We start from the raw sequence: 15600 nt of genomic DNA on the forward strand, positions 1-15600 counted from the left end.
GACGTGGTTGGCACGTGACAAGATGGCCCCGACTAAGGCGGCAAGTTTGAATTTTGGTAAATCAAAAATCACCAGAGAAAACCCGTTTTACACAGGTTAAAAATGAAAAATAAGAAAAACTAAAGGTGAGAATATTACCTATCCCTCGTTAATATTTTGTCGGCCCCCCTCCCGCCGCCGCCCATTAGTACCGTGTGCCAATGCTAAGTATAACCCTCCGGCGGCGTCGCGACGCTCCGGTCAGTCTCTCGAGCGTCCCGACGTGCGTCTAACCGTGCAACATGTGACGATGAGTGAAAACATTCCTTCACTACCTCGCAGGCGGTCCCGCAGACACCTCGACGTGAGCCGCCTCCCGACGCCGCCCCCCGACCCCACCGACAAGGACGACTTCCTCGTCTACCTCGACGGCCTGCAGAAGTCCACCCTCCTCTACTCGCGCTCCACGTCCGCCGTCGAGGATGCCTTCGACCACCTCGACAAGCTCTACCGCCTCATGGAGCAGATGCTCGAGCTGCGCGAGCAGAACGCCCGCCTCCACCGGCGCATCCGCGACCTGGAGCACCTCAACAACCTGGAGAAGATGCACAAGGAGCTGGACGAGCGCGCCGAGTGCCCCGAGCTGGACAAGGACACGGCCTTCGCCGAGACCATCCTGGAGTCCATCCTGGCGGAGGCCAAGCCGAAGAAGGCGAAGCGCCAGAGCGTGATGCGCAGGAACAGGAGCGGCTCGGTGTCGGTGGCGGCGGTCCACCGCCAGGAGAGCCGGCGCGCGTCGGAGTGCGTGGGCGGCGACAAGAAGAAGGTGTCCAAGTGGACGAAGGTGAAGGCGGCGTTCAAGTGGGAGAAGGCGGCGCCGAACGTGAGCGACGCCAAGTCGCAGGACAGCGGCATCGGGGGCGTGGGGGTGGGACCGGCGCTGGAGGTGGCGAGGTACCTGAGGGTGCCGTCGTGCGACGAGCACGGACACAGTGGGGACTCGGGGGCGGCGGAGGTGTCCACGCCGGGGACGCTGAGCGCGGCGTCGTCGGTGGAGGAGTTCCACAGGGGCGGTAAGAGCGTCATTAACGTAAAACGCGAAACAAACCGGTCCGACATCGAACCCCTGCACCACTCCGATTAATTTACCTCGAATCATAATCTAGCCAAATCATAAAAATATTACCCGTTTCATCATCCGACGTCTAAATTTAGCCCACGGGATGCAAACTATGAAACGATGATGCACAAAAAATCGACCCTAGTTATTTTAGTTATTTTTACCCGTAATCAGCGTCGGTCCGAGGCGATGACAAAAAGACCGAAACTAGTCCATAAATATTGAATCTGGGGTATTTATAAAGCGCGAATATTACTTGGAGGAATTGGGTTACTCAAACACTTTGACACCGTCAAAAATAAAATCGATCGTGGTTCGATCGTTCGACACATTTTTCTGGCGTTGTCTAAACAGGACCGCTCAAAAAGCGGCTTTTGCACTTTAAATAGAAGGTCGTAAAGCGTAATTTCCGTTACGGAATTATGTTGGTACAATAGCAATGTCACTTCCTGAAACATTGGGTTATTTTTGGGCGGCGATTTGACGGTAAAAATGGATGCAAGTTCGGCAGTGTCGAGTTACACCGGAAAAGTCCAAATTTCACGCAGTGGCGGCGGAACTATTTTCCGATTTTCCGTTTTAAGTGTTTTATGTGAAACATAAGTACGTACTAGACTGCTATCAATTTATCACTATAGAACTGTTTATGTTTATTTGGGTTGCTGGGTACCCACGCATGCTTGAATCAGCAAAACATAAACAGTAGTTTCATTGAAAAAAATTAAAGAATTTCGAATTTCCGAGGTCTTTTTATTTAAAAACATTTCGCTGGTTCCTTTTGTTTTGTTTTTTAAAAATTTAGAAATAATATCGGGCTTCATTAAAAAAAATTGAAAGAATCTTGGGGGCTGATAGCGCTTTTTTAAAGAATTTAAAAGAATTTCAAAGACCCCTGTTTCGTTTTTGAAAGAATTTGAAAGAATCTCAAGAACCCCATTTTGAAATAATTAAAAAACCCTAGGGGCTGCTGGTGTTTTGTTGTTATAAAACATTTCAATTTAAAATTTTTTTTGTAAATGAATCCGGGTTTTGAGTGTTGTTTTTTCTAATTAAAACGAATATTAGCTTGTGTTTTTTTTTATTTTAAAAGAATCTCTTATTACCTCTGGAAGAATTTGAAAACTTTTTTTTAAGTAAAAATTTGAAGGAAGCTTAATTTCCCGAGATTTTTTTAAGAATTACTATTTCCGTGTGTTTTTCTTTATATAAAAATAAGTTCAGATTTTTGAGTGTTTTTTTTTTTCTAATTAAAAGGAGTATACGTGAAATTTTGTTTCAACGAATCTTGCGGGTTCCTGCGTTTTTTTTTTTTTACAGAATTTAAAAGAATCTCAGAGAATTCTTGTATTTCGTTTTTGAAAGAATTTGAAAAAATTAAAAGCATTACACGAGCTCAAAGTGGGCTCAAAGTGGTTTATTTTTTGAAAAAATTTTAAAAAATCATGTTTTTGAAGGATTTTGTTCCCCAGGCTTTTTTTTGAAAGAATTAGCTTTATTAGCTCCCAATGTTTTATTTATTTATTTTTTTATGAAGGAATCTTAAGGTTACCTACATAAATTCGATTTTTTTCAGTGTTTTTTCTAATGAAAACGAATCTTTACGTCTCTGATGTTTTGTTTTTGAAAAATTTTAAAGAATCTGGAAAGGACCTAGTGTTTTTTGAGAGTTGAAAAAATGTTCAAGATCCCTAATGCTTTTTTGAATGACTTTAAAAGAATTTCAAGGCATTTTGCTTTTGAAAAAGTTTTAAAGTATTTCGGTGGTTCTTAGTGTTTGTTTTTAAAAATTTAAAAGAATCTCGAAGAATCTCAAGTTCCTGAGTTTTTTTTTAACTTAAATGAACTTTGGGCTTCTGATGTTCTAAATTGAAAGAATCTTAGGTTTTCCAGGTTTTTTTTTTATTAAAAGGAATCCCAGGTTTCTAAGTGTTCCTTTTTCAAAAAAATAAAAAGGATCTTTAGATGTTTACAAGCGTTTGTTTTTGTTTTTTTAATTAAAAACAATTTTGGGACCTTTAGTGGATCTCCAAGTGGTTTATTTTTTAAAGGAAAAAAAACAGTTCCTGGGTCTTTTTTTGGGAGAATTAAAAAGTGTCTTGGGGGTTCCTGTTTTTTTTTAATGATAGAATCTTAGGGTTTTCGGTTTTTTTTTTAATACATTCGGAGGGTTTTTGAATTTTTTTAATTAATAGGAATCCCAGGTTTCCAAGTGCTTTTTCAAAAAAATTAAAATAACCTCGGTTGCCCTTAGTCTATTTTAAGTTTTTAAAAAAATCGTGGAGCTCCTGGCGTTCTTTTTTTATTTAAAATAATCTCGGAACCCCTGATGTTATATTTTTGAAAGAATTTGAAAGAATTTCGGGAATCCCTAGCGCCTTTTTAAGTATTTAAAAAATCACGGGGGTTCCAAGTGGTTCATTTTTTGAAGGAACTTAAAAACATGATACAAAAAAATCTTGTAATTTCTCGTGTTTTTTTTTGCTAAGAAATTTGAAAGAATCTCGAGTTTCCGAGACTTTTTTTTTAAGAATTAGGGTTTCCGAGTGTTTTTGTTTTATATAAAAATAATTTCGGGTTTTTGAGTGTTTTTTTTCTAATTAAAAGAAATATTAGATTTCCAAGTGTTTTTTTTTTTTATTTTAAAAGAATCGCTTTTAGGTCTCTTATTATTATCATTAGCTCTAAGAACTTTGATGTTTTTTTAAAAAGTTTAAAAGGACTTCGTGGTTTCTGATGTTTTTTTTTGAATGAATTGAAAAGTATCAGAGATTTCTTGTGTTTCGTTTCTGATAGAATTTGAAAGAATTCAAAGCATCACAGGGGATCCAAGTGTTTTTTTTTTTTTTTTGAAAGAATTAAAAACGACGTTTTATTTATTTATGTTATTTTTAATCGCAAGAATCTTAGGGTTTCCTAGTGTTTTTTATAAAAACAATTTGGGTTTTTCAGTGTTTTTTAATGAAAGCGAATCTCCACATCTCTGGTGTTCTGTTTTTGAAAAATTTGAAAAAATCTCGGAGCGAGGTTCATTTTTTGAAGGAACTTAAAAGCATGAAAAAAAATCTTGTAATTTCTCGTGTTTTTTTTTTGCGAAGAAATTTGAAAGAATCTCGAGTTTCCGAGAGTTTTTTTTTAAGAATTAGGGTTTCCTAGTGTTTTTGTTTTATATAAAATAAGTTCGGCTTTTTGAGTGTTTTTTTTTTTCTAATTAAAGAAATATTAGATTTCCAAGTGTATTTTTTTTATTTTAAAAGAATCTTGGGTCACTAATGTTTTGTTTTTGAAGAACTTAAAAGAATCTTTTTAGGTCTCTTATTATTATCATTAGCTCTAAGGACTTTCATGTTTTTTTAAAAAGTTTAAAAGAACTTCGTGGTTTCTGATGTTTTTTTTTGAATGAATTGAAAAGTATCAGAGATCTCTTGTGTTTCGTTTCTGATAGAATTTGAAAGAATTCAAAGCATCACAGGCTAGTACTTGCCAAAATAAGACTGATTTTGGCAGATGTTATATCTTTGAAGAAAATAAAGGGTGGGTGGGCGGGGCTAATCCTTGCTTAGATAAGAGTGATTTTGCCAAATGGTATAGCCTCTACCTTTCATTTTCTGAGAGAGTAAATCATTTGCCAAAATCAGTTTTATCTTAGCAGGTACTAGCACCGCCCACCCACCCTGTCTTTTCTTACAGGATATGTCATTTGCAAAAATCAGTTTTATCTTAGCAGGTACTAGCCCCGCCCACCCACCCTCTCTTTTCTTAGTGAATATGTCATTTGCTAAAATCAGTCTTATCTAAGGAGGTACTAAGCCCCCAAGAAAAAGGGCGAGTGGGTGCGGCTATTGTTTGCCAACATAAGACTGATATTGCCAAATAACATACCCTTTAAGAAAATAAAGGGAGGACGGTGGGGCTAGTACTTGCCAAAATAAGACTGGTTTTGGCAGATGTCATATCTTTGAAGAAAATGAAGGGTGGGTGGGCGGGGCTAATCCTTGCCTAGATAAGAGTGATTTTACCAAATGGTATAGCCTGTACCCTTCATTTTCTTAGAGAGTAGGTCATTTGCCAAAATCAGTTTTATCTTAGCAGGTACAGTGTTTTTTTTTGAAAGAAGAAAAAACGACGTTTAATTTATTTTATTTTTAATCTTAGGGTTTCCTAGTGTTTTTTATAAAAATAATTTGGGTTTTTCAATGTTTTTTAATGAAAACGAATCTCCACATCTCTGGTGTTTTGTTTTTGAAAAATTTGAAAGAATCTCGGAGGCGCCTAGTTTTTTTTAAAGGGTTTAAAAGATTTCTCTAGAGCTTTTTTGAATGACTTTAATAGTTATTTATGTTACAAGTGTTGAAAACGGTCCATTGCATTACGAACGGGAATACGGCGCGAGACGCAGTCGAGCGCTGTATGTAAGTGAGTAATGCAATGGAGTTTTCACACGAGTATCATACAAGAGTTTTAATGTGTTTTGTTTTTGAAAAAATGTTGAAGAGTTTCTGGGGTTCCTAGTGTTTATTTTTAAAAATTTAAAAGAATTTCGAGAACCCGTCGTATTTTTTTTTTAAGTATTTAAATGAATCTTGGGGGTTCTTCCAGATCTCCAAATGTTTTTTCAAAAAAATAAAAAGAATCTCGAGGGCTCCTAGCGTTTTTTTTTTTGTAATTTAAAAGAATCTCGGCACCGCTGTTATACTTAATTTGAAAGAATTTTAAACAACTTCGGGAACCCGTAGTCTATTTATTTTTGAGTATTTAAAAGATCTTGGGGATCCCTCAGGTCTTATTTTTGAAAGAATTTGAAAGAATGTCACGTTCCCGAATCTTTTTTTTAACAACTAAAAAAACCTTAGGGCTCCTGTTGTTTTATTGTTTTTTAAATTGAAAGAATTTTTGGGTTTCCGAGTGTTTTTTTCTTTTATTAAAAGGAACCCCAGGTTTCCAAGTGTTTTTTTTTTTCAAAAAATTAAAAAGAATCTCGTGTTTTCAAGTTTTTTAACAATTTATAAATTTCCCAGTGTTTTAATTAAAAAGAATCTTCAGGTCTCTGCTGTTTTGTTTTTAAAAATTTGAAAGAATGTTCGAAGCCTTTTATAAGAGTTCAAAAGAATTTCAAAGTCCTTAGTGCTTTTTTGAATGAATTTAAAAGTATCTCGAGGTGTTTTGCTTCTGAAAAAAAATTAAAGAATTTTGGGAGCTCCTAGTATTTTATAAGATTTTAAATCTCAGGGACCCCTCGTGTTTTGTTTGTGAAAGGATTCAGAAAACACTGGTGTTTTTTTAAGAAATGAAAAGAATTACGAAGTTTCCTTTTTTTTAGTATTTAAAAGAATCTCTGAGCTCCAAGTGATTTATTTTTTTAAGGAATTTAAAAGAATTTTGGGGACCACTTATGTTTTAGAAAGGTATAAAAATCTCGGGGACCCCTGGTTTATTTTTTAATGAATTTAAATAAATCTTGGTATTTTTCTTAATTTCAAAGAATCTGTGTTGGTTTATTTTGTGTAGAAATTTGCCCTCCTCTTCTTAAATATTTTCATCTTCTAGTGCCACTTCCGGGACGAGAAGTCCCCAGTGTCGAAATTAATCCTACCGTTTACCCGCGCATGCTTGCACCTGCCCCTTTTTTTTTTCGATTAAGAATTTCGAAATGATGTAGATTAGTCCCCAACTCTTCTCCAGCGGGCGAAATTCCGCCGTCGTCCCCCGCCCCCCGCGCCGCCACTGCGCCTATTCTCGTCCTAACACACTTTCGTTCAGTGACATGCGTCGTAAAAAATAGAAAACGCCGCGATCCTCGTCCGCGCCGCCTAAAAATACCGCAAAAATAGCCCGAGTGCGAATTCTCCCCTTCCCTTGCAGACGCACGCCACTGCTCGGACCCCAAGAGCTCAGATGACGAACATTCGCATAATTACATTCCACATTCCAAGGTTTGTTTCATTTTAGCCTAACCATAATAAACAATAGTCCGGCGCGTTTTAGGAGGGATCCCAAAAATCAAATAAATCCCATAAAACACCATGGGCCAAGATGAAAGACATCATCCAGACCCGCAACAGCTTCAAGAAGAAGCACCGCCTCAGCGCCCACAGCGACGACGTCCAGATCGACGTGGAGCTCTGCTCCGACGAGGACAACGTGTTCGAGGAGGGCTGCGACGTGCCGCCGGAGGTGGTGGCGCGCTACCGCCAGGCCGCCGAGGACGGCGTCCAGGTGTCCAAGTGGACGCGGGTGAAGAAGGCGTTCCTGCCGGACGCGGCGCCCCCGAGCGCCGAGGAGGAGGTCCAGGCGAATTACAAGCAGCTGCAGAAGAAGCTGAGTCTGGAGTTCCAGGAGAAGCTGGGGGAGTGGGAGCGCATGCGCCAGAACTCGCCCAGCACGGCGGCGCCCCCGGCGGCGCTCGACGACGCCAAGGACCCCGCCTTCATCAAGAAGATGGAGGAGTGGCAGAAGATCAAGGCGCAGCCATCGCTGAAGAAGCCGCCGATGACGAGCAGCGAGAACCTCCCACCGGAGTTCCGCAAGAAGCTCCAGGAGTGGGAGAAGATCCGGAAGGGTTCGGGGACGAAGAAGAAGCTGGCGGACGTGCCGAGGTGGAAGAGCTTGAGTGGGCCGAAGAGCGAGATGGACTACCAAAACCTGTCGGAGGACTTCCGGAAGAAACTAGAAGAGTGGAAGCAGATGAAGAGCGACAAAACCAGCCCCAAACAAAGCCAAAAACAAAAAAAAGAAACCGACAAAGAACTCCAGTGGTTCGAAAAAGAACTAACAAAAATCGAGAAAGAAAAACAACGACTAGAAAGAGAGCGCCAGAAGTTCCTAGAACGAGAAGAATCTTTATCAAAACTGAGAAACTCAGTCGTCGGAGGACTCAAAAAGGAAGTCCTAATACACACACCTTCAGGCTTCTATCGCTTCGAAGGAATTTCTAGAAAGTTCACCCAGAAACTCTACGAGTGGGAAAAAGCCCAAGGAATAGGACCCGAATCTTCAACTTTCGCCCTCCTGAACTCCTCCCTAACTCCCGACAAGAAAGATCTTCAAAGAAACGAAACCTCGTCTCTAGTGAGATCCAAATCCGCCGACAGTATAGCTATTTCTGCCCTCAATCTAACTTGTCCCTTGATGAGCCACCAGCCATCAAGTCTCTCTCTAAACGACGTCGAAGAGCTAGAAAAGGAGTGTCTAGACGATTCTAGATCTTCCTCAGAGCAGTTTATCTCGAGTCATTCGCACGAAACTCTAGCGCTAGATGAACCAGAAGCACTGATTGTCGAAATAGAAGACATAGTTGAAGAAACAGCCGAGCCCTTGCACCCGATTGCAATAGCGCAAAAGACGCAGCAGCCCATCTATCAAAGACAAGAAGCAAAGCTATGGTAGGATCTAGAAGATCTAGACCTTCTATGGAGTCTTTATAGAGTCTGTTTTTTTAGCGAAGGCGAGACCTGTGCGGCCCCTAAGATCAGACGAAGCGAGTCAACTAGAGCCCAAAGCAACTACAATTTGATTGAAGAAATTTTCAGTATTTTGAAGAATCTGCAAGAAAACGAAGTGGAAATTCAGTAAGTTCTGACTACATAGAGTTCAAAAATGTAATTCAGGTTCTAGGAAAATCCAAGAGGTGTTGGCGGAACAGGAAGAAAAGTCTAATTCGGAGCTCATCCGGCTCAAGGTAAAACTAACATTTTCGTAATTTTGTGAAATCATGATTTTTCGTTTTCTTGATTTTTTTGATTTTTATTTTCTCGATTTTGTATCATGATTTTTCGTTTTACATTTCCTTTATTTTTTCAATGTTTATTTTTCGATTATTCTATTTTCTGATGTCTTTAATTTTCAATATTTCGGTTTTACAATATTTGGTTCTTTCGTTTTTGGACTTTTTTGATACCACAATTTTTTATTTTTTCGATTTTTTAGTTCTAGAATCGTCAAAATTCGAAAAATTGAAAAATCTAGTAAATAAAAAACTTTTAAATCCAGTAATCGAAAAATGGAAAAAAAAATTGAAAAAGTGAAAAATCGAGAAACTAAAAATCTAAAATTCAAAAAAAAAATTAGTAAAAATCTACAATTCAAAAAACAAAAATTAGTAAATCAGGAAACTAATAAACCGGAAAAAAAGAAAAAAAAAACGAATAGATAAATTGAAGAAATGAAAAATTGAAAAATGGGAATTCGTGAACTTCATTCTGAAACATATAAAAGTTGGAAAATCGAAAATTTGAAAAATTTAAAAACGCAAACTCGAAAAGCATATCGTAAAAAATTTTTCGTTTTTCTAATTTCTCAATTTTTAATTTTTCCATTTCCTCGATTTTTCAAGTTCTTGAGTTTTATTTTTTATTTTCACCATTTTTTCTTTTTCATTTTTTTTTTATTTTCTATCACAGTTTTTAGTTTTTTCATTTTTGACTTTTCAGTTTTACAATTTTGCAATTTTTCGTTTTATTGAAAAAATCGAAAAATTAGAAATCGAAGAAATAAAGAAACGACAATTTGAAATATTGGATAGAAAAAAAAATAATGAATTCGAAAAATTCAAAAATCGGAAAGTGAAAAGGTATAAAAATCAAAGTCTAAATAACGGTAAATCGTAAAAAAGAAAAATTGGAATTTCAAAAAGTCAAAAAATTAACAAATCACAAATAGGAAAATCGAAAAATCTAAAAATCGAAAACTCGAAAGGATTGAGAAATCCAAAAATCGAAAGAACGTAGAATCGAAATCGTAAAAAAGAGAAATCCTAAAATGGATTGTCGAAAAATCAAAAAATCTACAAATCGAAAACTCAAAGTCGAAAAATCCAAAAATTGAAAAATGGAAATTTCGGAATATCGAAAAATTCAAAAATTACCAAACGAAAAGTCGAAAAACCCAAAAATAAAAAAATCCAAAAATCCAAAAATCGAAAAATCGAAAAGAAAAAACAAATCCAAAAATCGCAGTCCGAATTCGAAAAAACGAAAAACCAAAAAACATAAAATCGAAAAGGTCGAAAAATCAAGAAATCGAAGTCAAAAAATCGAGAAATGGAAAATTTGAAAACTCCATAAATCAATAAATCAAAAAGTCCAAAACGAAATTCGAAATTTTGAAAAGTCGAAAAATTCAAAAATCACAAATCGTAAAGTCGAAAAATCCAAAAATCGAAAACTCAAAAGAATTGAGAAATCCAAAATAAAAAAGTCGAAGAATTGATCAATCCAAAAATCGAAAAATCGTAGAATCGAAGTCGTAAAAAAGAGAAATCCAAAAATGGATAATCGAAAAATCCAAAAATTGACAAATCAAAAAATAAAATTTAGAAAATCGAAACATTAAGAAATTGAAAAATCTAGAAATTGAAATATGTATTGGCAAAGTCGAAAAATCCAAAAATCAAAATTTCGAAATATCCAGAACTTGAAAAATTGAAAAAATGATTTTCGAGAAATCGAAAATTTAAAAAAAACTAAAAGTTGATAAGTCAAAAAACCCATCATACGAAAATTCGAAATTTCTACAAGTCAAAAATCCAAAAATCGGAAAATCAATAAATTCAAAAATCACAAATCGAAAATTCGAAAAATCCAAAAACAGATAAATCGAAAAATCCAAAAATCGAAAACTCGAAAAATTGAACAATCCAAACATCGAAAAATCCTAGAATCAAAGTCGTAAAAAAGAAAAATCCAAAAATCTACAAATTGAAAACTCAAAGTCGAAAAATTCAAAAATTACCAATCGAAAAGTCGAAAAACTCAAAAATAAAAAAATCCAAAAATCCAAAAATCGAGAAGTCGAAAAATTGAACAATCCAAAAATCGAGAAATCGAAAAGTCAAAGTCGAAATATCGAGAAATCTGCAAATTGAAAAGTCTAATTTGAGAAATCTAGAAATCGAAATACTGAAAAATCGAAATTTCGAAAAATCCCATTAATCGAAAAATCGAAATCAAATTAAAATTTGATAAGTCAAAAAATCGTCACACGAAAATTCGAAATTTCTAAAAGTCAAAAATCCAAAAATCGGAAAATCAATAAATTCAAAAATCACAAATCGAAAATTCGAAAAATCCAAAAACAGATAAATCGAAAAATCCAAAAATCGAAAACTCAAAAAATTGAACAATCCAAACATCGAAAAATCCTAGAATCAAAGTCGTAAACAAGAAAAATCTAAAAATCGACAAATCGAAAAGTCAAAGTCGAAATATCGGGAAACCCGAAAGTCCAAACTTTAAAAAACCGGAAATATGGAAAGTCGAAAAATCGAAAATATGGAAAGTCGAAAAATCAAAAAATCCAATATCAAAAAGTCAAAAAATCCCCACCATCGAAGAATCGAAAAGTACAAACGAAATCTAAAAACTGAAAAATCGCAGTATAGACAAATCGAAAAAACGAAAAGTCGAAAAATTAAAAAATCACAAATCGTAAAGTCGAAAAATCCAAAAATCGAAAACTCAAAAGAATTGAGAAATCCAAAATAAAAAAAGTCGAAGAATTGATCAATCCAAAAATCGAAAAATCGTAGAATCGAAGTCGTAAAAAGAGAAATCCAAAAATGGATAACCGAAAAATCCAAAAATTGACAAATCAAAAAATAAAATTTAGAAAATCGAAAAAACTGAAAGTCGAAACATTAAGAAATTGAAAAGTCTAAATTGAAAAATCTAGAAATTGAAATATGTATTGGCAAAGTTGAAAATTCCACAAATCAAAATTTCGAAATATCTAGAACTTGTAAAATTAAAAAAATGATTTTCGAGAAATCGAAAATTTTAAGAAAACTAAAAGTTGAAAAATCCATCACTCGAAAATTCGAAATTTCTAAAAGTCAAAAATCCAAAAATCGGAAAATCAATAAATTAAAAAATTGCAAATCGAAAATTCGAAAAATCCAAAAACAGATAAATCGAAAATTCCAAAAATCGAAAACTCGAAAAATTGAACAATCCAAACATCGAAAAATCCTAGAATCAAAGTCGTAAAAAAGAAAAATCCAAAAATCGACAAATCGAAAAGTCAAAGTCGAAATATCGGGAAACCCGAAAGTCCAAACTTCAAAAAATCGAAAATATGGAAAGTCGAAAAATCGAAAATCGAAAAATCAAAAAATCCAATATCAAAGAGTCAAAAAAGTCCCAAAAAGTCGGGAAAAACGAAAAATCGAAAAATGAGGAAGTCCAAAAATCAAAGTCTGAAAATCGAGAATTCGAAAATCCGAAAAATTGAATATTTATACAACCCAAAAATCAAACAGGCAAAACATCCAAAACTCGAAAATTCGACAAATGGAAAAATCTACAAGTCGAAAAATCCAAAAGACGAAAACTGAAAAATCGACATCGAGGTATAGAATTTGGAAAAACGAGAAATCTAAAAATCGAAACATCAAGAAATTGAAAAGATGAAAATTAAATTTAGGAATTGAAAAATGGAAAAGTCGGAAAATACAAAAATCGAAATATAAAAAAAAGACGAAAAATCGATCCAAAATCGGGAAAATGGAGAAACCCAAAAAATAAAAAATCGAAAATCGAAAAATAAAAAACAAAGATTCAAAACTCCAAAATCGGTAAAATGGAGAAACTCAATTCAATTACTTAGTAATCGTTAAAAAAAAGAAAATTGCGAAATCGTAAAATCCAGAAATTTGAAAAATTCAAAATTCAGTCAAAAATTCGGAATCAAAAACAGTAAAACTGAAAAATTTAAACTTGCAAAGAATTGAAAAATCCAAGCCAAAAATCACAAAAATTTCTAAATAAACCGTGGACAAATTTTTCTTCCTAGATGTTTGACGAGTCGCAAAAAGCCATGTCCATCCGCCTCTGCGAAAAAGTCACCCGTTTGCAAGAAGCCAATGCCAGGGTATTTTCCAGCCTCACCAAAGAAGAAGATTTCAACACCAAACAAGTCCTGGAGACTCTGGAGACCGTTCAAGACCTATCTTCCGAGATCTACCAACTGGTAAGTTCTTCATCCAAACCCACTGGATTTTTCCAAACCCACTGGTTTCTTCCAGACCGAAAAACTCGACTCGGAGATCAACGAGCGCAACGTCTATGACTCCCTTCCAGAAAAAGGAGCGTGTTCCTTGAACCCCACCACAGAAGTCGCCAAGGACATCAAAAACAGGATGTTGGAACTCCGGCGAAGACTCAGCTACGTGTGTGCAGCTTCAGGTATGGGTTTTGCTTCATTTTCTAGAATGACATCGTCGTGGTTGTAGATTTGACAGCACCAAGACGAAGACAAGTCAAAAAGAACGAAGAAAGTGAGAAGAACGTGCGCTTGTATGTGAAGAATGAGAGTACGCAGAGTCAGGGGGCTATCAAGAAACGGATACGATATAGACAGAAGAGGAGGGCGTGTGATACAGATGAAGAAGAAGAAGATGTGAAGAAGAACGTCCATAGGAAAGTGGGGAGGAGTAGGTCGGTGTCGGAGAATAGTGAGGTGGTTGTGGACGAAGCCATCGTCCAGAAAGTGGTCGTCCCGACTCAAAGTAACATCCTCAATGTGTGTCTAGATGAAGAAAACAAGAATCTAGATTCACCGGTTACCGTCTTCGTCAAGACGACGAGGAAATTGTTCACGCCTTTGGTGGAGAGTGGCTTGAAGGGGGATGAAGAATGTGAAGAACAAGAAGATGTAGAAGAAGAAGGAGAAAAGAAGGTGGAGCGTAAGGAGAGTGTCACGCCTCCTGTGACGCACCTTCCTCCTCTTCCATCCCCTCTTCCTGTGAAAAAAGCAATTTCGCCAAGTATTCGTCTTATGATGGCCAAATACAACCAGAAAGTGTCAGAAGATTCACATAGTACGAAATCCGGTAATAGTAGTGGCTCCGCCTCCCCTTTATGGTTGTCCCCGCCTTCTGAGCGCCGCGTGCGCTCTCAAACCGAGCGCTACCAGGAGGAGTTAAAACGCTCCTCCCCTCGGGCGCGACTACGAGTCCACAAATCACACACCGTTGACGCCCTCCCCACCATGCCCCCTTCACCCGACCCGAAACGCCTATCGTCAGAGCTCCGCCTCCAGAAACTACACAAGGCGAAGGAGGAGTTCCTCAACGCGCCCGCCTCCGCCCCGCCCCAAATCTGCGACGAGCCAATCAGATTCCCGGCTAGAAACCGTCTCAGTCAAATTAGCGTGGATAGTGAAACCAGCTACGAATCAGCTTGTGGGGCTCTCATCAAGTCGGCGAGTGCTGGAATGATCAATGTGGACGCCGAAGTTTACAGACAAATCGACCCCGAGGTGCACGGAGGGGGGTACGTGTCGTTGCCACGCAACACTAAACGAGGGGAGGGGTTTCTAGGGGGGCGGTTCGGATTGGCCAGTATTGCTAGTAAGTTCAGGAAGGTGAAGATGAGGCGGGGCAAAGACAAGGAGGGGAGGATGGGGGCGGTGTCTGCGTTGTGCAGGCAGAGTTTGGTGGTGGATATACAGCCACTGGTGGCGAAAGAGGAGGAGACGAAGAGTGGGGGATGGATCAAGAAGGCTAAGCTGTTTAAGAAGTGACGGGACTGCATTTTTTAGGTTAATTAATATTTTAGAATTTTCTTACTGCAAGTTTTATGTTTAAAATGATGTTCGTTGTAAAAAATCTAAATTGTCAAAAATGTCAGTCTATATTTAGGTGTTTTTTTACTTCCTGAGTGGTCGCCCGTTTCCGTCGTGTCTGATTTTTATTAGACACATAATCTCCAAAACTACTGAACCGATTGTCGTCAATTTTTTTATGTATGTTATGGAGATGGTAAAATTTTTAATTTTGTAGAATAAATGCCCACGTCCGTCGCAGGCCTGCCAACCGAATAGTGCGTGTCACCGCTTAGTCGCCCCCGGCGCCCTGTCAAAATGACATGATTTCTCGGTAAAATCGAGTTCAATAACTCGGAAGACAATGCTGCCAACTTGGGTCTCGAGCGCGCCAAATGTCGCTTTCGGTAGCTCACGGGAGTCATTATTTGCCCATCTGTGGTCAACGACCCATCGGAAAAATCGTCAATCATCCCTGTGTGGGTGTGCCGAACGTCGTGGTCGCAAATGGGACTTTGATTGGTTTTGGATTTTTGCGGGCGCTTCTTGTGTGGACATCGGGGGTGTAATTGCGGTCTGGGGGCCGTGGGGGTGGGCTGGTGTAAATTAATAGAGGCAGAGGACGCGGTTTTGTGGTTGTGGGTTGGAGGTTTTATTCGATTTTAATGACGTTGTGAGGTCTTAGTTAAAAGAAGAGATTTTTTTTAAATTGGGTAAAAAGGAAAATTATATGGGTTGGGAGATGGTAAACAAAGCAGCTAGGGGTCCGGAATGAACACATTGATGCGATTGAAATAAAGCGGACCAGAGTTGGCTGTATGGGTGTATAAAATTTAAATAGGTGGCCAACCTGACAAAAAATCACAAACATTAATAGTCACTACGGATTTGCCACCACTAGCGCCATCTATCAAACGGGTAAACACGTTTCCGTACAAGATAAATCGCGTTCTATACCATCTGAA

At 37.5% G+C, this 15600-nt stretch overlaps 1 protein-coding gene across 1 annotated transcript; it reads left to right on the forward strand.

Annotated features, from left to right (window-relative positions):
- The first annotated feature begins 260 nt into the window (after positions 1–260).
- On the forward strand, positions 261–14686 carry LOC135125355 (putative leucine-rich repeat-containing protein DDB_G0290503). Its single transcript, XM_064050877.1, has 8 exons — positions 261–1052; positions 6959–7029; positions 7082–8478; positions 8536–8664; positions 8711–8774; positions 12884–13060; positions 13116–13275; positions 13323–14686. Exons 1-8 carry the CDS (start codon positions 290–292, stop codon positions 14612–14614), a joined length of 4053 nt encoding a protein of 1350 aa, XP_063906947.1. The 5' UTR covers positions 261–289; the 3' UTR covers positions 14615–14686.
- The last annotated feature ends 914 nt before the right edge of the window (positions 14687–15600 follow it).

This window comes from Zophobas morio, unplaced genomic scaffold, assembly GCF_036711695.1.
Source record: "Zophobas morio isolate AGI-343-1 ecotype UQ-CSIRO unplaced genomic scaffold, CSIRO_AGI_Zmor_V1 ptg000008l, whole genome shotgun sequence".
NCBI classification, from domain to species: Eukaryota; Metazoa; Arthropoda; class Insecta; order Coleoptera; family Tenebrionidae; genus Zophobas; species Zophobas morio.